General features: G+C 45.3%; 1 protein-coding gene across 1 annotated transcript in view; it reads right to left on the bottom strand.

Annotated features, from left to right (window-relative positions):
* Positions 1 to 270: 270 nt before the first annotated feature.
* Positions 271 to 22,844, bottom strand: part of VAMP2 (vesicle associated membrane protein 2) — a 34,267-nt gene continuing 11,693 nt past the window's right edge. The window contains exons 2-5 of the mRNA XM_069767393.1: positions 3,294 to 3,408; positions 3,041 to 3,199; positions 2,013 to 2,064; positions 271 to 1,657 (exon numbers count right to left, since the gene is read on the bottom strand). Of these exons, the coding sequence (XP_069623494.1) occupies positions 1,641 to 1,657; positions 2,013 to 2,064; positions 3,041 to 3,199; positions 3,294 to 3,408 (343 nt within the window). The 3' untranslated portion in view covers positions 271 to 1,640. The remainder of the gene's footprint in view (positions 1,658 to 2,012; positions 2,065 to 3,040; positions 3,200 to 3,293; positions 3,409 to 22,844) is intronic.

Here is a 22,844-nt window from a genome sequence, read left to right as displayed (position 1 = left end):
TGTATTACTTACCCGTGGAGTAGATGAGAGATGTGGAGTTTGGAGGCTGTGAACCCCGCCACTGTCGAGTACAGGGGGCTCAGAGTTCCTGAGAGGTAGTGAGCATGTGCAGCGACCACCGCTATAGACAGTAGGCGGAGCCAAGTTTGCACATGCTCACCGCAGCTCCATTCATACACGGGCTCCCAGGCGAATGTCCTTTTCGATAGGCGATGTATATGGGACTCCCGTCTCCATGCCTTCCCCCGAAATAACCAGTCAGAACACCACTTTTTTTTTTGGTTAAACAACATTTATTTTAATATTTATGTTGTGGGTTAGGAGGAGGGGAGGGGAAATTCAGAAGGTGGAGGGGTAACAAGGAGAGAGGGGGAGATTTACCCTATTGCCCCTGGACACACTCGCCCCCTCCCTCCTAATGATTCACAGGGCAACCAGACACATGTTGGGGGGGATTCTGCAGAGGGGTGGTGGAGTAGGAATTTGGGGGTCAGTCTCAGCTTGGTATGTGCCTCGTTGCCCGGCTGGTTGCAGCTACATAATGGCCGTTCCCATGCAGGGGTTTGGATGTCATGGGTGTAAGAAGGAGGGTCCTCGGGATAAATGGCGTCCTCTCTTTCAGTTATGGGGTAGTAAAAGTTGGGATTTGACACAATTACCCATCATGGCATATATGGTTTACGAGGGACAGTGTTATTTAGGAAGTATACCCCCATCGGGGGAGGGGTAATACGAAGCATCCCATGCCACCTCGCAGTGCCACTTCCCTCCTAATGTGGCAAGGGGGCGGCTAGGAAGCTAACCTGCCCTCGCTATAATCACCTGACCCTCTCTGGGTCTCCACCTGCCGGTTCTGCCCCCTGCAAGGCAGAAAAACGAGGGCATGGGGGTGGGGGAAGCATCACCCCAAATCCTTACACCATATCCCTCCAGATCAGCGGAAGCAAAAGGGGGTCCCCACCCTAAGTGCCCGACCAGCCGCATGGTGGAGCCTTCTGAGAAATCCAAGAGCCAGGGGTCCATTGCTTCAACCTTATCTATTGGCACCGGGATGGGGGGGTAGGGGCGCGGATCTGAGGATTCATATATTATATATATTTTTTTATTTTATTTTTATTTTTTTTTATTACACACATACTGTACACACACACGTAATTCTCCTCCATAAAATCCTCAAATTAACTTAAAAAAAAAAAGGAAAAAAAATATTTTGAGAGGGCAGAGGAGGGGGGTATATAAGAGACCAGTTTGGGGGTAATTGCCCCTCCCTCCCCCCTTGGGGGGGGTCAGTGTATAAACATCACAGACACACAGCGTCACGGGAAAACGAGGGAACAGAAAAACCTGCACACGGACAAATTAAATATATATATATATGTATATGTGTGTGTATATATATAAGTTAGGGGGTCTCCAGTCATCGGGTATTTACATGGGAGAGAGCGAGAAGGGACGGCTTCTACACAACATGTCCCCACTTCCCTGTGTTCGGAGGGCAGGGGGGCGGGAGAGGCAGGAAAAAAGAAGGGAATTATGACGAGTTTTTGTCTGGTCCCAGCTGGGGGGTACAGATGATAGATCCGGCGAAGGAGGGGAGAAAAATTAGACAGAGAGACGGTGGGGGGAGAGATACGCGGTCCTTAGGTGCTGAAGTAAACTGGTAGGAAAAACGAAACACAGAGATAGGGGGTGACAAAATGTCGGGGGAGACAGAAGGCAAGGCGAGGGGAGACAGTAGGCAAGGCGAGGTGTGGGAAGGCCGGGGTGTTATAAGAAAAAGGCATGGAGTGCAGAAAGGCGGGACAAGGGTCATAGATGATGAGATGGAAAGGGAGGAGGTGATGGGAGGAAGAGAGAAAAAAAAGCAAGAGAAAAAGAAGAGGTTAGTACAGTCAGCCATGTATATATATACAGCACAGATCACAGAAGCGGGTATACACACACACTATATATGCACACGCTACATATACACACGCTACATATAAACACACCACAACACACACGGCACTCACCAATAATTATGATGAGGATGATAGCACATATCACTCCCATAATGATCATCATCTGAGGGGAGAAGAAAAAACAAAAATGGAGAAAGTTAGCCATGGCTGAGCGAACGATGGACAGTCAATGTGGGGACTTTAATGGAAAATGGGCAAAATGGCAGTACAAAAGGGTCGTACGGCACTCTACACCTATGGCTGGCCCAATCCCGATTCAGCAGATCGGGACAAATCTCAACTCCGCAAATCAACCCTCTCTCGATCAAGTAGATTGAGATTGGGCCAATCTGGCAGATCGGCTCAATATCAAACTGGTGGCTTTGTCCCAATTTCAGTGAACTGGATCAGTCCAATCTCAACCTGATGGATCGAGGCAATATCATTTCGGCGGATTACACTGATCTTAATCCGGAAGATCATCTCAATCTCAAACCGGTGGATAGCACCAATTACAGTCTAGTGGACAGGCCAAATCTCAACCTGTCAGATCAAGGTAATCTCATTTAGACCAATCTTAATCCTGTAGATCGCCTCAATCTCAAACCGGTGGATTGTCCAAATTTCAGTCTAGAGGATCGTCCCAAGCTCAACACGATGGATTGTGGTAATCTCATTCCAGTAGATCAGTATAATCTTAATCCAGTAGAATGACCAAATCTTGAGACTTTGGATTGTTCTAATCTCAGTACAGTAGATCAAGCCGATGTCAATCCAGCAGATCAGTCAAATCTCCATCCAGCTGATTGGCCCAATCTCAAACCAGTGTATTGGCCCATTCTCGACGACCCAAAACAGACAATCCAATGTCATAGCTTCAAAAGTGTTTTGCACCAACAACGCTTGGTACTTTTCGTGTCTACTGTGGCAGAAGTGGGCTTGTGATGTAATGTCTAAATGAGCTGAACCCCAATTTATCTCTCGACCCAACAACTCCACCCATTCCCCTCCAGAGCATCCCAATCTCAGCCATAGATTTCGAGGCCATAGCAGTGGTGGACAGAGTTTTGGAGTATCAGGTAGACAGCCTTTATACACACCTTGAGGTTCTTCCACCAGTACTTGCGCTTAAGTTTGGCCGCGCTGGTTTCAAACTGCGAGGCTCCGGCCTGCAGAGCGTCCGCGCGGTCATCCAACTCGGACAGCTTCTGATCTCGTTCCAAAACCTTGTCTACATTCACACGCATAATATCCACCACCTGTAGGGGAGGAGAAGAGACATTGAGCGCACTCTGTCTGTCGTAAGGATGTATCTTCATGGTGTATCTCCAACCTCGTCTCCTCAGGACTCACCTCATCGACCTGTGCCTGGGTTTGTTGGAGCCTCCTGTTGCTGGTAAGGTTGGGGGGAGCTGGGGGTGCTCCACCTTCACCGGGCGCAGCGGGGGGACCAGCAGCTGGGGCAGACCTAAAAGAGAGAGAGAAAACTTTGACTGCCTCATATTACCATGTCCAGTGGGCCTAGCCCATGATAATGTCTGCCATGGCTCCCTCAGAAGATAACCCAATATGGATTCAACTTTGGAGCCAATCATTTACAATCTTTATCGGGGTGATGAGGGCACGGAGGTTTGGAGGAGGAGGAAAAATAGCCGCGGGATTGAGTTTAAGGTATAAAAAAATAAGATAATCTGGCCACATTTACACACAGGGTTATATCCGTCCTGTAAATCCACGAGGTACAGAATTTGCAGGTGGAGGGTACAGCAATGGACGTTGGGGCACTTATCGGAGGAGGAATGTTGTAACTTCAGCCGAGGCCGATGCTAGCCATCGTGGAGGAGGATTTACAAACACAGTATACACCTATAACATCTGATTCTACAATAATGTTATTATAAAAACAAAAAAGGAAACTTCAAAAAACCACAAAAAGGTGATGAAACGGTAAAAGGCACAAGGAAGAAAAGGAGGATGAGGATGGAAACAAGGAAAAAAAAGACAATAAAAGAAAGAAAAGATCAAGCCGAAAAAAAGATAAAGATAATAGACGACAAAAAAGCTAAAACAATTACAAAGTCAACAAAAGAAGATGATAAAAGATAAAAAAAAGATGAAAAAGGCAAGGAGAAGGTGAAGATGAAAATAAGGAAAAAAGGCACCAACAAGGTAAATTAACAAAAAAGTCAGCTAACAAAAAAAGTGAAGAAAAAGAAGATGAAGACAAAAAAAAGAGAAAAGCTCTACAACGAAAATGATGAAGAAAGAAGGAAAGATAATGATGGAAATTACATTAAAGATGAAGTTGAACAAAGGTAAGATGTAACAACAAAAAAGTAAAAGACCTAAATCAAGCAAAAAGAGAAAAAGGGATAAAACTCCACAAAGATGATGCTGAAGAAAGAAGGAAACATAATAAAGATGGAAATTATATTAATGATAAAGATGAAAACAAATCCAAAAAAAGTAAAAGAAAAAAGGTGAACAAAAAAACTGACAAAGAGAAAGATGATAGAGAAGAGAAAGAAAAAAAAAAAGATAAAATTAAGTCAATGAAGATTATGAAAGTGACATGGAGATGTGAAGATGAAAAAAAAATGTATAAAAAGGTCAAAAATAAAAAAGATGAAGAGAAAGTCAATTTAGAAAAAGGAAGACAAAAAGGAAAAAACTACAGAGAAAATGATGAAGAAGGAAAGATAATAAAGATGGAAAGGACATTATTGATGAAGATGAGCACAAGGTAAACTAGGTAACAAAAAGAAACACAAAAACGGATTATCAAGCAAAAGTAAGTGAAGAGAAGGATGATGGAAAAGAGGAAGACAAAAGAAAAGGAATAGGAAGGATGTCAATGAAAAAGATGATGAATGACGAAACAAATGTAAAGAAAAAAATGACATGAAGCTGGTGAACATGAAAACAAGGAAAAAATGCAACTAAAAACTAAAAGAGATGGTTAACAAAAAAAGATGAAGGGAAAAAAAACACAGAGGAAGACAAAAAAGATAAGTACAGTAATCTATGAGGAGGAAGAAAAATCCTGGTGTTCTGTGGCAAATGCCATCGTCTTGCACGGTGTTGGGCTGTGAGTACAACCCCCATCTGTGGACGTCAGGTACTCAGACCATCCTCATGGAGTCGGCTTCTAACCGTTTGTGCAGACATGCACATTTGTGGCCTGCTGGAGGTCAATTTGCAGGGCTCTGGCAGTGCTCCTCCTGTTCCTCCTTGCACAAAGGCTGAGATAGCAGTCCTCCAGCCTCTGTACACTACGCTGACAGACACAGCAAACCTTCTTGCCACAGCTTGCATTGATGTGCCATCCTGGATGAGCTGCACTACCTGAGCCACTTGCGTGGGTTGTAGAGTCCGTCTCATGCCACCACGAGTGTGAAAGCACAACCATCATTCAAAAGTGACCATAACATCAGCCAGAAAGCATTGGTACTGAGATGTGGTCTGTGGTCCCCACCTGCAGAACCACTCCTTTATTGAGTGTGTCTTGATAATTGCCAATAATTTCCATCTATTGTCTGTTCCATTTGCACAACAGCATGTGAAATTGATAATCAGTGTTACTTCCTAAGTGGACAGTTTGATTTCACAGAAGTTTGATTTACTTGGAGTTATATTCTGTTTAAGTGTTCCCTTTATTTTTTTGAGCAGTGTAGAAAAGAACAAGACAAAAAATATACAAGGAATAGAAAGAAAACAAAGAAAATGAGGAGACAGAAGGAAAGATGATGAAGATGAAACAACGGAAAGGTAAAAGAAAGCGACGGTCTACCAAAAAAGGATGACAAAGAGAAAGGCGATAGAGAAGAGGAAGAAAAAAAAACAATAGGAAGTCAACGAAGAAGATCATAAAGATGAAAAAGAAAAGACGATGAAAAAGATGGTGCAGAAAAGTATGACAGATGATGGGAGCAAGGAAGACAAAAAGAAAATGACAAGACAAAGTAGAAGAGAAGATGAACACAAGAAAACAACAATGTGAATAAGATACAATTTATCTATCAGTTATCAATCATCTATCTATCATCTATCTATCATCTACCTATTATCTATCTATCAATCATCTATCTACTATCTATCTACTATCTATCATCTATCTATCATCTATCTATCATCTATCATCTATCTATCATCTATCTATCATCTATCTATCATCTATCTATCATCTATCTATCATCTATCTATCATCTATCTATCATCTATCTATCATCTATCTATCATCTATCTATCATCTATCTATCATCTATCTATCATCTATCTATTATCTATCTATCTACTATCTATCATCTATCTATCTATCTATCTACTATCTCATCTATCTATTATCTATCTATCTACTATCTATCATCTATCTATTATCTATCTATCATCTATCTATCATCTATCTATCTACTATCTATCATCTATCTATCATCTATCTATTATCTATCTATCTATCTACTATCTATCATCTATCTATCATCTATCTATCATCTATCTATCATCTATCTACTATCTATCATCTATCTATTATCTATCTATCTACTATCTATCTATCTATTTTCTATCTATCTATCTACTATCTATCATCTATCTATTATCTATCTATCTACTATCTATCTATCTATTTTCTATCTATCTATCTACTATCTATCATCTATCTATTATCTATCTATCTATCTACTATCTATCATCTATCTATCTATCATCTATCTATTATCTATCTATCTATCTACTATCTATCATCTATCTATTATCTATCTATCTACTATCTATCATCTATCTATCATCTATCTATTATCTATCTATCTATCATCTATCTATCTATCATCTATCTATTATCTATCATCTATCTACTATCTATTATCTATCTATCTACTATCTATCATCTACCTATCATCTATCTATCTATCTATTATCTATAATCTATCTATCTACTATCTATCTACTATCTATCTACTATCTATCATCTATCTATTATCTATCTATCTACTATCTATCATCTATCTATCATCTATCTACTATCATCTATCTATGTCCTGCCGCCATCTTCCTCATACATTAGTGCCGCTATAGCTGGAGAACCTCTTCCCACTAAGGGGTTAATCCTACAATTAATGAGCGTGTGCGGTTACGAGCAGATGGATTATATCTCGCAGTCGGCCTCATCCAGATATTCTATATTAAAGCCTCTTCATAAACAATAGTAGGAATACATCATGTTATGTCCCTACGACAACACTTCCTGCTTCACATCATCCAAACAGAATCCTTTATGATGAAAATGAGGGCAGGGATCAGGCAGGGAGCCGCGCGCTGCGGAGTGTCCCCATGATAACACTGACGGAGCCGCCCCAGCAGAGGACGTCTCGTGCTCCTCGCTCCAATACACTGGCATTAAGTGTTGTCATGGGGATTCAAGTTTTCATTTTTAGTCCTTTTGGGGGAATCTTATTCCTGAGCAAAGCTTCATGGGGGAAAAAAAGGTATGCAAATGAGATCATCTCCAGAAAGAGACAGATGTCCTATAATCCTGGAGGAGAGATCATTAGCAAACTACTAAAAGGACAGATTGTGATTGGTTGCTCCGAGGCCTAGCGTTCTTTATGGTAAAACATGAAGCGTTTGTCATGGGAACATTTGCCATTCAGGATCCCAGGAAAGCTGGGTGCAGACCTCCTCTGGGGGAATGATAAACCTGGTGACAATAATGACACACGATTAGGACGATCTCGGCCACAAGTCCTCGACTCCACGTCTGTGATCCGGAGACCATACATGTCGGTGTGCGTCACTAAAAGGGAGCAAAAACATCCTTCATGGTGTAGGATGCGATTCATCTGACTGCAGAGCAGCTTGTGTGACAGCCTGACGCAGCGGAAGCCACGGCGTGGGGAGGAAAGACAACGGCTGCCATACTGGGCTACGCCAGCTGCCACCCAGCTTTCCCAGACTCCCGAATGGCCTAGATATACACTGATACACCTCCGGCACACATCCCGGTCACTTGGGGAGTCTAGGATAGATGGGGTGACCCTTTCTATAGTAAAATACCTGAGTCATCACTCAGCTTTCCCAGACTCCAGAATGGCAGACATACACTGATACACCTTTGACTCATATCTCGGTCACTCAGGGTGTCTGGGATAGTTGGAGCGACCGTTTCTGTAGTAATATACACATGAGTCATCACCCAGCTTTCCCAGAAGCTGACAGTACTACAAGGTGGCTTTCCCCACCACTAGGCCCTTACTGTTGATTTATTTTGCAGTCTGGAGCTCCCTCTGGTGGCTCAATGCGTTATTGCGGTGCAGAGATCTGCATTACTCATTATTGGCTGCGGCTGCCGACAGCTGAATCAGGAGGGCGACGCGCTGCCAGAAAGAACGTTTTGGAAATTGTAATTTCTAATGAGTCAGGGGGGAAAAAAATGATCATTTTTGCTGCGTAATGAATAATAAAAAAAAAAAAATGTCCATTGAATCTGCTGGGACCAGTGCCGACTACCTGTGTCAGTATCTGCCTCATCTTGTTACAAGGCCTGCACCGCACAGCAACTTTCACCGAAAAATATCAGGAACAGGTTATATTCCCAGACTCTTCTGTCTGGAGACAGAAGGGTCTGCGAGTATAACCTGATGATGACCTTTGACACTCTCAGTGCAGGAATGAATGTGTCACATGGATTTATGTCTATTTACATCAATTAAGGAATTTGATCCTCAGACCCTGTGGGGGTATCAGAGCACAGAGCCAGACCCCAATCAGAGGACGATAAAACATTCACACTCCTCATCTATGAACTGTTCCAATATTTACGGACACAACTGTTTATCACTCTCACATAATGGTAGTTCTGCTTCACGTCACCTGTCTTATCTATGGCATTTTTCTGTGCTGTGTTGTACGTAGTATATAGGAGTACTACGTGGCCTGTGGTATATACCATGTGGCTGCTATATACATACATACATATTCTAGAATATCCGATGCGTTAATATAGGCCATGTAGTAAATAACACAGCCCACGTAGTATAACACAGCCCACGTAGTATAACACAGCCCACGTAGTATAACACAGCCCACACAGTATATAGCAGCCACACAGTATATAGCAGCCACACAGTATATAGCAGCCACACAGTATATAGTAGCCACACAGTATATAACACAGCCCACATAGTATATAACACAGCCCACATAGTATATAACACTGGCCACGTACTATATAATACAGCCCACACAGTATATAGCAGCCACACAGTATATAGCATCCACGCAGTATATAGCAGCCCACGTAGTATGTAACACTGGCCACGTAATATATAACACAGCCCACGCAGTATATAGCACAGCCCACATAGTATCTAACGGTGGCCACGTAGTATATAGCACGCAGTATAGAACACAGCCACGTAGTATATACCACTGCCCACGTAGTATATAGCAGCCATGTAGTATATAACGCAGCCCACACAGTATATAACACTGGCCACGTAACATATAGTACAGCCCACGCAGCACAGAACACAGCCCACATAGTATGTAACACTGGCCAGGGAGTATATAGCAGGCACACGGTATCTAACACAGCCCACGTAGTATTTAGCAGTGTGGGCACCATATCCCTGTTAAAAAAAATAATTAAAATAAAAAATAGTTATATACTCACCCGGCGGGATCCAGCGGACCTCTGGCGATGCGCGCGGTTGCCGCCATCTTGCGTTCCCAGGATGCATTGCAAAATTACCCAGATCACTTAGCGGTCTCGCGAGACCGCTAAGTCTTCAGGGTAATTTCGCAATTCATCTCTGGGACCGGAAGCTGGCGGGAGCGCATTGTCGGACTACGGAAGGTGAGAATAGCAGGTTTTTTGTTTGTTTTTTTCATTATTTTTAACATTAGATCTTTTTACTATTGATGCTGCATAGGCAGCATCAATTGTAAAAAGTTGGTCACACAGGGTTAATAGCGGCGGTAACGGAGTGAGTTACCCGTGGCATAACGCAGTCCGTTACCGCTGGCATTAACCCTGTGTGAGCGGTGACTGGAGGGGAGTATGGAGCGGGCGCCGGGCTCTGACTGCAGGGAGTATGGAGCCGGCACTGAGTGCGGGGAGTATGGAGCGGGCGCTGGGCACTGACTGCAGGGGAGTAGGGAGGGACTAATCGGACTGTGGCTATCGCTGATTGGTCGTGGCAGCCATGACAGGCAGCTGGCGAGACCAATCAGCGACTTGGATTCCATGACAGACAGAGGCCGCGACCAATGAATATCCGTGACAGAAGGACAGACAGACAAAGACGGAAGTGACCCTTAGACAATTATATAGTAGATTATAGAACTGGACATTTGGGGTTGAGCTACCCTTAGAGACGGGCCTGTTATCCTACCCACTAAATAGGGGGTAAAACCTTCAGCCGAAAAGAACCCTATGACAACACTGAGCTGCTGGGGATCATAAGTTGGACGTTTTGCTAAGGGGATACATGAAGAAAAAGTATTTTCAGCACAAAAGAGGGCTGGTGACTAGAGAACAAGCACTGATGTATGTTATATCTGTTCATGGAGAACTTGGGTGAACAAGCAGTGATCCTGGTTCCTAAAGATCAAGCACTGATGCTGGTACCTAAAGAACAAGCATTGATCCTGCTGCCTAGAGAACAAGCACAGACGCCAGTGCCTAGAGATCAAGCACAGACGCCAGTGCCTAGAGATCAAGCACAGACGCCGGTGCCTAGAGATCAAGCACAGACGCCGGTGCCTAGAGATCAAGCACAGACGCCAGTGCCTAGAGATCAAGCACAGACGCCAGTGCCTAGAGATCAAGCACAGACGCCAGTGCCTAGAGATCAAGCACAGACGCCGGTGCCTGAAGGACAAGCACTGATCCTAATGCCTAGAGAACAAGCACTGATCCTAATGCCTAGAGAACAAGCACTGATCCTAATGCCTAGAGAACAAGCACTGATCCTAATGCCTAGAGAACAAGCACTGATCCTAATGCCTAGAGAACAAACACAGACGCCGGTGCCTAAAGGACAAGCACTGATCCTAATGCCTAGAGAACAAGCACTGATCCTAATGCCTAGAGAACAAGCACTGATCCTAATGCCTAGAGAACAAACACAGACGCCGGTGCCTAAAGGACAAGCAATGATCCTAATGCCTAGAGAACAAGCACTGATCCTAATGCCTTGAGAACAAGCACAGACGCCGGTGCCTGGAGAACAAGCACAGACGCCGGTGCCTGGAGAACAAGCACAGACGCCGGTGCCTGGAGAACAAGCACAGACGCCAATGCCTAGAGAACAAACACAGACGCCGGTGCCTAAAGGACAAGCACTGATCCTAATGCCTAGAGAACAAGCACTGATCCTTTGATACTGTTAAACTGTAAAGCGCTGCGGAATATGTTGGCGCTATATAAATAAAGATTATTATTATCCTGGTGTCTAGACCACAAGCACTGATTCTTGTGCGAATAGAACAAGAACTGATCCTTGTGCCTAGAGAACAAGCACTGATCTGTCATGTATTACTATCACTTAGTTCTATCTATTATTGGGAAAAGTAGGTAACAATCTAATTACACATCCCATTGCGGCATAAGCAGCCATTTTTGCTGTTTACAACACTGGAAAAGATGGGTGACCACCTTGCTGGGATCTATGATGCTAAAGCCCATTATGGCTACCAAAGAAACATGGCCACCCAGGGTTTGTGTAAGCGAAAATGTGGCGGCAGCCAAACAGGTCTCGGCCGCTATTCTACAATATGTAACGGCCCTTTAGATACGATCACAGCCGGCATTATTGGAGTACGAGCCCTATGACAAGGCGAAGGATGTCCGGACCTCCGCGGCCACATCCTCGTATTTCATGCCTTCACCTCACAGGAGGCGGCCATTTTGTGAGCCATCAGCATCTTAGTATTGATTTGCAGGCGTGGGACTGTGACTTATTAATCATCTTATACGGCCGGGGTGGGATATTGTTTGCTCGTACGCTTGTTAGTATTGGTCCAGCCTACACAAAATGGCTGCTCTCCTCAGTAGCCTTCCGTTTCTATGGTGATGGTGAATGTCGGCTATCACTCAGTTTTCCCCAAAACACTGAATTCAGGAACATTTTTTCCTGTTTTGGGGAAATTTGGATGACAGCAAATAAGGCTACTTTCACACTAGCGTTAACTGCAATCCGTCACAATGCGTCGTTTTGCAGAAAAAACGCATCCTGCAAAAGTGTTTGCAGGATGCGTTTTTTCTCCATTGACTAACATTACGCGACGCATTGCGACGGATTGCCACACGTCGCAACCGTCGCGCGACGGTTGCGCCGTTTTTCGGCCGACCGTCGGCCGCAAAAAACGTTCCATGTAACATTTTTTGCAGCCGACGGACCGTCTTTTCCGACCGCGCATGCGCGGCCGGAACTCCTCCCCCACCTCCCCGCACCTCACAATGGGGCAGCGGATGCGCTGAAAAGCAGCATCCGCTGCACCCGTTGTGCGGCGGAGGCAACGCTAGCGTCGGTAACCTCGGCCCGACGCACTGCGACGGGCCGGGCCCGACGCTAGTGTGAAAGAAGCCTAAGTCCATGGGCGTAACTCCCACCGAGGTCATCATGTCAGCCAGATATGGAGCTGTGATGGCAGCCATGTACTGTACAGAGCAAAAGTTTGGACACACTTCTCATTTAAAGATTTTTCTGTGTTTTCAGGACTATGAAAATTGTACATTCACACTGAAGGCATCAAAACTATGAATTAACACATGTGGAATTATATACTTAACAAAAAAGTGTGGAACAACTGAAATTATCTACTATATAATTGTCTAAGGGGCACTTTCTGTCTGTCCTTCTGTCTGTCTGTCACAGATATTCATTGGTTGCGGCCTCTGTCTGTCATGGAAATCCAAGTTACTGATTGGTCGTGGGCGTTTTGCTACGACCAATCAGCGAAGGGCACAGTCCGCCGGCAAAATGGCCGCTCCTTCCTCCCCTCCAGTCAGTGCCCGCTCCATACTCCCCTCCAGTCAGCGCTCACACAGGGTTAATGGCAGCGTTAATGGACCGCGTTATGCCGCGGTGTAACGCACTCCATTAACGCAGCTATTAACCCTGTGTGAACAACTTTTTACTAGTAGTAAAAAGATCTAATGTTAAAAATAATAAAAAAAAATAAAAAATCATTATATACTCACCTTCTGTCGGCCCCCGGATGCAGCCCAGGCCTTTCCTGCTCCTCGCAACGCTCGGGTCCAAGCATTGCGGTCTTGCGAGACCGCTACGTCATCATCTCGCGAGACCGCAATGCACTCTTGGGAGCGACCGGCACAGTCCGGCCACAAAATGGCCGCTCCCTACTCCCCTGCACTCAGTGCCCCCTCCATACTCCCCCCCACCCCCCACCCCCAGTCAGCATGACATTGGCGCGGAACTTAAATCCCGCTTCCCTGATTGGTCGCGCCCAGCAATCAGCAAAGCGTGATTTAATTCCCGTGCCAATGTCGCCGATTGGTCGCGCCGGCTGGGCACGACCAATCAGGGAAGCGGGATTTAAATCCCACGCCAATGTCGCTGATTGCTCGTGCCGGCTGAGCGCGAGCAAACAGGGAAGCGGGATTTAAATCCCGTGCCAATGTCGCTGCGACAGGCGTAGTCCGGCAGCGAATAGGCGCGGGATTTTAACCATGCTTCAGGCTAGACTGCGCCTTTCTCTGATTGGTCGCGGCACGCCGGCGGCGAATCAGCGACATTGCCGCCGGATTTAAATCCCGCTTCCCTGATTGCTCGCACGGGATTTAAACCTACGTGATGAACTTTTTACTATTGATGCTGCCTATGCAGCATCAATAGTAAAAAGATATTATGTTAAAAATAATAAATAAAAATAAAAAAATCATTACATTCTCACCTTCCGTTGCCTCCGCAGCAGCTTTTCCTGCAGCTCGCGATGCTCCGGTCCCAACGCTTTGCTGATTGGTCGCGCCAATCAGCGACATTGGCGCGGGATTTAAATCACGCTTCGCTGATAGCTCGCGCCCAGCCGGCGTGACCAATCAGCGACTCCCTGCGTTATATACTGCGTGGCCACTGTTATATACTGCGAGGCCACTGTTATATACTGCGTGGCCTGTATTAACGCATCGGGTATTCAAGAATATGTCGTGCCCTGTGCTATATACTATGTGGCTGCTACATACATACATATTCTAGCATACCCGATGCGTTAGAATCGGGCCACCATCTAGTGTCTTGTATTCTAGGTTCTTCAAAGTAGCCACCTTTTGCTTTGATGACTGCTTTGCACACTCTTGGCATTCTCTTGATGAGCTTCAAGAGGTAGTCACCGGGAATGGTTTTCACTTCACAGGTGTGCCCTCTCAGGTTTAATAAGTGGGATTTCTTGCCTTATAAATGGTGCTGGGACCATCAGTTGTGTCGTGCAGAAGTCTGGTGGATACACAGCTGATAGTCCTACTGAATAGACTGTTAGAATTTGCATTATAGCAAGAAAAAAGCAGCTAAGTAAAGAAAATTGAGAGGCCATCATTATTTTAAGAAATGAAGGTCAGTCAGTCCGCAAAATTGGGGAAACTTTGAAAGTGTCCCCAAGTGCAATGGCAAAAACCATCAAGCGCTACAAAGAAACAGGCTCACATGAGGACCTTCCCAGGAAAGGAAGACCAAGAGTCACCTCTGCTTCTGAGGATAAGTTTATCCGAGTCACCAGCCTCAGAAATCGCAGGTTAACAGCAGCTCAGATTAGAGACCAGATCAATGCCACACAGAGTTCTAGCAGCAGACACATCTCTACAACAACTATTAAGGCTATGTTCACACGTTCAGGATTTCTTGCAGAAAATTCCTGAGAAAAACCTGAAATTTTCTGCAAGAAATCTGCATGCATTTTTTGCGCGTTTTTGATGCGTTTTTTTTTCCGGGCATTTCCCAATGCATTTTATAGTGGGAAATCCGCAAAAAAAACCCCGCAAAATTAATGAACATGCTGCGTTTTTTACCGCGATGCGTTTTTTTCGCGGAAAAAAAAACGCATTATGTGCACAAAACATGCGGAATTCATTCTAAATGATTGGATGCATATTGTATGCTGTTTTTTTTGCGGTTTTATAGCGTTTTTATCGCAAAAAATCAGCAACGTGTGCACACAGCCTAAAGGTACCTTCACACATAACGATATTGTTAACGATATCGTTGCTTTTTGTGACGTAGCAACGATATCGTTAATGAAATCGTTATGTGTGACAGCGACCAACGATCAGGCCCCTGCTGGGAGATCGTTGGTCGCTGAATAAAGTCCAGAACTTTATTTCGTCGCTGGACTCCTGCTGACATCGCTGGATCGGCGTGTGTGACACCGATCCAGCGATGTCTTCACTGGTAACCAGGGTAAACATCGGGTAACTAAGCGCAGGGCCGCGCTTAGTAACCCGATGTTTACCCTGGTTACCATCCTAAAAGTAAAAAAAAACAAACACTACATACTTACCTACAGCCGTCTGTCCTCCAGCGCTGTGCTCTGCACTCCTCCTGTACTGGCTGTGAGCGTCGGTCAGCCGGAAAGCAAAGCGGTGACGTCACCGCTCTGCTTTCCGGCCGCTGTGCTCACACAGCCAGTACAGGAGGAGTGCAGAGCACAGCGGTGGAGGACAGACGGCTGTAGGTAAGTATGTACTGTTTGTTTTTTTTTACTTTTAGGATGGTAACCAGGGTAAACATCGGGTTACTAAGCGCGGCCCTGCGCTTAGTTACCCGATGTTTACCCTGGTTACCGACATCGTTGGTCGCTGGAGAGCGGTCTGTGTGACAGCTCTCCAGCGACCAAACAGCGACGCTGCAGCGATCCGGATCGTTGTCGGTATCGCTGCAGCGTCGCTTAATGTGAAGGTACCTTTAGAGGAGACTTTGTGCAGCAGGCCTTCATGGTAAAATAGCTGCTAGGAAACCACTGCTAAGGACAGGCAACAAGCAGAAGAGACTTGTTTGGGCTAAAGAACACAAGGAATGGACATTAGACCAGTGGAAATCTGTGCTTTGGTCTGATGAGTCCAAATTTGAGATCTTTGGTTCCAACCACCGTGTCTTTATGTGACGCAGAAAAGGTGAACGGATGGACTCTACATGCCTGGTTCCCACCGTGAAGCATGGAGGAGGAGGTGTGATGGTGTGGGGGGGCTTTGCTGGTGACACTGTTGGGGATTTATTCAAAATTGAAGGCATACTGAACCAGCATGGCTACCACAGCATCTTGCAGCGGCATGCTATTCCATCCGGTTTGCGTTTAGTTGGACCATCATTTATTTTTCAACAGGACAATGACCCCAAACACACCTCCAGGCTGTGTAAGGGCTATTTGACCAAGAAGGAGAGTGATGGGGGGCTACGCCAGATGACCTGGCCTCCAGTCACCAGACCTGAACCCAGCCGAAATGGTTTGGGATGAGCTGGATCGCAGAGTGAAGGAAAAAGGGCCAACAAGTGCTAAGCATCTCTGGGAACTCCTTCAAGATTGTTGTAAGACCATTCCCGGTGACTACCTCTTGAAGCTCATCAAGAGAATGCCAAGAGTGTGCAAAGCAGTCATCAAAGCAAAAGGTGGCTACTTTGAAGAACCTAGAATATAAGACATCATTTCAGTTGTTTCACACTTTTTTGTTAAGTATATAATTCCACATGTGTTAATTCATAGTTTTGATGCCTTCAGTGTGAATGTACAATTTTCATAGTCATGAAAATACAGAAAAATCTTTAAATGAGAAGGTGTCCAAAGTTTTGGTCTGTACTGTATATGTCATAAAGACATCACTGCCCACATGAGGCGCCACCAGGCGACCACAGGCTTCTCAATGGCTAACCTCAATACACCCCTGACTTACTGGAGGAACAGTCCCTTAGATCTGGCAGCTAGAGGACGGACGTGCTGCAAAACCGGCAGCCATCATGGATTTCAGTTATTGGCAGGAAAGGGAGATGCTGCTAAAGTGACTACATCTAACGTCAGGTCTGCGGCCCATAGAGCTCACCCAAAATAATACACAACCCCCAAAGTGGGGTATACAGCGTACACAATGGGTAAGCAGCCCCGACCGTACACATGCCCTGTGGGGTATATGGCGTCAGCCCCGACCGTACACATGCCCTGTGGGGTATACGGTGTACACAAGGGGTATACAGATTACACAATGGGTAAACAGCCCTGACCGTACACATGCCCTGTGGGGTATACAGAGTACACAAGGTGTATACAGGCCCATACACATGTACTGTGGAGTATACAGAGTACACAAGGTGTATACAGGTCCGTACACATGCACTGTGGGGTGTACAGAGTACACAAGGTGTATACAGCCCGTGCACATGCACTGTGGGGTATACGGAGTACACAAGGTGAGGTGTATATAGCCCCATACACATGTACTGTGGGGTGTACGGAGTACACAAGGTGTGTACAGCCTGGTACACATGTACTGTGGGGTGTATGGACTACAAAAGGTGTATACAGCCTCGTATATGTGCAACGTGAGGTGTAAGGAGTACACAAGGTGTATACAGCCCCGTACACATGCACTGTGGGGTGTACGGAGTACACAAGGTGTGTACAGCCTGGTACACATGTACTGTGGGGTGTATGGACTACAAAAGGTGTATACAGCCTCGTATATGTGCAACGTGAGGTGTAAGGAGTACACAAGGTGTATACAGCCCCGTACACATGCACTGTGGAGTATACGGTGTACACAAGGTGTATATAGCCCCGTACACATGCACTATGGAGTATACGGTGTACACAAGGTGTATACAGCCCCTACACAAGGTGTATACAGCCCCCTACACATGTACTGTGTGGCGTATACTGCGCATTCCTGTGACGGAAAGTGGTGGAATGATGGGAATCACCAGATGGAGACGTCACTGATCTGCAAATGATGGAAAAACTGATTTTCTAAACATCTGGATTCCTTCAGTCATGTATCTGGTGACCGCCGCCAGATACTGATAATGGAGGCGACATGCGGTCACCAGATACTGATGATGGAGGCGACAGGTGGTCACCAGATACTGATGATGGAGGTGACATGCGGTCACCAGGTACTGATGATGGAGGCGACATGTGGTCACCAGATACTGATGATGGAGGCGACATGTGGTCACCAGATACTGATGATGGAGGCGACATGTGGTCACCAGATAGTAACATAGTAACATAGTTAGTAAGGCCGAAAAAAGACATTTGTCCATCCAGTTCAGCCTATATTCCATCATAATAAATCCCCAGATCTACGTCCTTCTACAGAACCTAATAATTGTATGATACAATATTGTTCTGCTCCAGGAAGACATCCAGGCCTCTCTTGAACCCCTCGACTGAGTTCGCCATCACCACCTCCTCAGGCAAGCAATTCCAGATTCTCACTGCCCTAACAGTAAAGAATCCTCTTCTATGTTGGTGGAAAAACCTTCTCTCCTCCAGACGCAAAGAATGCCCCCTTGTGCCCGTCACCTTCCTTGGTATAAACAGATCCTCAGCGAGATATTTGTATTGTCCCCTTATATACTTATACATGGTTATTAGATCGCCCCTCAGTCGTCTTTTTTCTAGACTAAATAATCCTAATTTCGCTAATCTATCTTGGTATTGTAGTTCTCCCATCCCCTTTATTAATTTTGTTGCCCTCCTTTGTGCTCTCTCTAGTTCCATTATATCCTTCCTGAGCACCGGTGCCCAAAACTGGACACAGTACTCCATGTGCGGTCTAACTAGGGATTTGTACAGAGGCAGTATAATGCTCTCATCATGTGTATCCAGACCTCTTTTAATGCACCCCATGATCCTGTTTGCCTTGGCAGCAGCTGCCTGGCACTGGCTGCTCCAGGTAAGTTTATCATTAACTAGGATCCCCAAGTCCTTCTCCCTGTCAGATTTACCCAGTGGTTTCCCATTCAGTGTGTAATGGTGACATTGATTCCTTCTTCCCATGTGTATAACCTTACATTTATCATTGTTAAACCTCATCTGCCACCTTTCAGCCCAAGTTTCCAACTTATCCAGATCCATCTGTAGCAGAATACTATCTTCTCTTGTATTAACTGCTTTACATAGTTTTGTATCATCTGCAAATATCGATATTTTACTGTGTAAACCTTCTACCAGATCATTAATGAATATGTTGAAGAGAACAGGTCCCAATACTGACCCCTGCGGTACCCCACTGGTCACAGCGACCCAGTTAGAGACTATACCATTTATAACCACCCTCTGCTTTCTATCACTAAGCCAGTTACTAACCCATTTACACACATTTTCCCCCAGACCAAGCATTCTCATTTTGTGTACCAACCTCTTGTGCGGCACGGTATCAAACGCTTTGGAAAAATCGAGATATACCACGTCCAATGACTCACCGTGGTCCAGTCTATAGCTTACCTCTTCATAAAAACTGATTAGATTGGTTTGACAGGAGCGATTTCTCATAAACCCATGCTGATATGGAGTTAAACAGTTATTCTCATTGAGATAATCCAGAATAACATCCCTCAGAAACCCTTCAAATATTTTACCAACAATAGAGGTTAGACTTACTGGCCTATAATTTCCAGGTTCACTTTTAGAGCCCTTTTTGAATATTGGCACCACATTTGCCATGCGCCAGTCCTGCGGAACAGATCCTGTCGCTATAGAGTCCCTAAAAATAAGAAATAATGGTTTATCTATTACATTACTTAGTTCTCTTAGTACTCGTGGGTGTATGCCATCCGGACTGATGATACTGATGATACTGATGATGGAGGCGACATGTGGTCACCAGATACTGATGATGGAGGCGACATGTGGTCACCAGATACTGATGATGGAGGAGACATGTGGTCACCAGATACTGATGATGGAGGAGACATGTGGTCACCAGATACTGATGATGGAGGAGACATGTGGTCACCAGATACTGATGATGGAGGAGACATGTGGTCACCAGATACGGATGATGGAGGAGACATGTGGTCACCAGATACGGATGATGGAGGAGACATGTGGTCACCAGATACTGATGATGGAGGAGACATGTGGTCACCAGATACGGATGATGGAGGCGACATGCGGTCACCAGATACTGATGGAGGCGACATGTGGTCACCAAATACTGATGATGGAGGCGACATGTGGTCACCAGATACTGATGATGGAGGCAACTTTTTTCCACACCTGCCTAAAAGTTTTACACAGTGCGGTGTGTGAGGGATGGGGAGCTGTAGCCCCACAGCTCGGCCCCGGACCTGCATGTGCCGCACCAAAACCCATCCTAGTGCAGTGTATGACGGGTTTGTGTAGATCTGACCATGTGTGATCACCGCTCCTCACTGATATAGCCATGTACATGGTGTGAATGACACTCTATATATAAGATCCTGGGACACTGACACCATCCTGTGTAGTGAGCTGTAAATGCAGTGAGGTGTTTGCGGCACCTATAGGGTGGTCTCCATATCGATAAGGGGCTGCAGGAGAAAGACAAGACAAGTATTTTGGGCCCCCAGTAGACCATTAGATATAACATAAAAAATAAGTGATGCATTCTTATATATTTTTTTTACTACATTTTTGTATTTATTTTTATGGAATTATTTTTGCCCTAGCACCAAACCTAATCCTATCCCTTGTCCTATCCCTAACCCTAGTCTTAGCGATAATCCTAACACTAAACCTAGTCTTAATCCTAATTAGAAAGTTTGTTTATTACCCTGGCACTAATCCTAGCCCTAAAGCTAGCATCATCTTTAACTTTAGTCCTAAGCCTAACCTTAGCCCAAGCCATATTCCTAACCCTACTCCTAACCCTAACCCCAGCCCAAGCCGTATTCCTAACCCATACCTTAGTCCTGACCCTACTCTTAGCCCTAACCCCAGCCCAAGCCGTATTCCTAACCCTTACCTTAGTCTAGACCCTACTCTTATCCCTAACCCCAGCCCAAGCCATATTCCTAACCCTTACCTTAGTCCTGACCCTACTCTTAGCACTAACCCCAGCCCAAGCCGTATTCCTAACCCATACCTTAGTGCTGACCCTACTCTTATCCCTAACCCCAGCCCAAGCCGTATTCCTAACCCTTACCTTAGTCCTGACCCTACTCTTAGCCCTAACCCCAGCCATATTCCTAACCCTTACCTTAGTCCTGACCCTACTCTTAGCCCTAACCCCAGCCCAAGCCGTATTCCTAACCCATACCTTAGTCTTGACCCTACTCTTATCCCTAACCCCAGCCCAAGCCGTATTCCTAACCCTTACCTTAGTCCTGACCCTACTCTTAGCCCTAACCCCAGCCATATTCCTAACCCTTACCTTAGTCCTGACCCTACTCTTAGCCCTAACCCCAGCCCAAGCCATATTCCTAACCCTTACCTTAGTCCTGACCCTACTCTTAGCCCTAACTCCAGCCCAAGCCGTATTCCTAACCCTTACCTTAGTCCTGACCCTACTCTTAGCCCTAACCCCAGCCCAAGCCATATTCCTAACCCTTACCTTAGTCCTGACCCTACTCTTAGCCCTAACTCCAGCCCAAGCCGTATTCCTAACCCTTACCTTAGTCCTGACCCTACTCTTAGCCCTAACCCCAGCCCAAGCCATATTCCTAATCCTTACCTTAGTCCTGACCCTACTCTTAGCCCTAACCCCAGCCCAAGCCATATTCCTAACCCTTACCTTAATCCAGACCCTACTCTTATCCCTAACCCCAGCCCAAGCCGTATTCCTAACCCATACCTTAGTCCTGACCCTACTCTTATCCCTAACCCCAGCCGTATTCCTAATCCTTACCTTAGTCCTGACCCTACTCTTAGCCCTAACCCCAGCCCAAGACATATTCCTAATCCTGGCGCTAACCTCACTGTAATCTTAACGCCCGATTCATTATTGCATTTGTGCTTTTTTTATGTCTAAAGTGTTTTTAACCTGTTCTCCATTTTCGCCTAATTCTTAATTTAATTTACGCCTTTCTTAAACTCTATTTTCTATGTGTTCGCCTGTTTTGTTTTTTTTTCTCGCCATTATGGATGGGCTTTGGTCTTTCCAGCAGTTTTCGGCTAACTCACTAATTGCGACAACCCCTCTCCCCCGCAGACTGATATTGCGTGCACCACATACCACAAACTCGTTAGTGTCACGATTCCCCTGACCGCTGTCACCAATGGGTCAGGATTCACACCGTGACCGTCACCCCTACGTCACGGATTGAGGTGACTTTAGGCCAACAGACGGCTATCACATGTGCAGGGGGGCTTATCTTAGTTATCCCTCCACTCCACGATGTGATGAAAAACCACACACAAGGCTATTGACCTCTTAGTTTACAGCAGGGGCTTATTCTAGGTATCCCACTGCTTTTCTATATACCACGAACTGCAGGGATTTATGTATATCCCGCTTACAGTTCCACTTAACACTTGCAGCTCTCTGGCGCCCCCCTTACTCTCAGGTCAGATTAGGTACTGCACCCTGGGTAATTAGTCGCCAGAAAGGCTGCCTGCTATGTACTGGCTATTGGGCAAGCTGCAGCGACGCGATAACTACTCCCACTCAGGCAGGAACAATAATTATTAACGCCGCAGCAACATAACCCAAAAGGCTGCACACTTCTCGCTGCCACCAGCTTCGATTAAACGGGTCCGAAGCTAACCCAACACAGTAGCGTAATTCTCTTCAAGAGACAGGGTACGTTTAGAGCATGGATGAACGAACTAATATGAAATATTATATCCCATAAAAATAATTAGGCAGTGCTTTATCAAAAATAGTTTATAAAGATGTTACAAATGAGACAATTGCAAATATGTACATGGGTAATTATAACATAAAGGGAATAAATGAGAAAAGATAACACTCACATGTTA

This window comes from Ranitomeya imitator, chromosome 4, assembly GCF_032444005.1.
Source record: "Ranitomeya imitator isolate aRanImi1 chromosome 4, aRanImi1.pri, whole genome shotgun sequence".
Lineage (NCBI taxonomy): Eukaryota > Metazoa > Chordata > Amphibia > Anura > Dendrobatidae > Ranitomeya > Ranitomeya imitator.
The sequence above is the reverse complement of the archived record's forward strand: the minus strand, read 5'-3'. Positions and strand labels throughout refer to the sequence as shown.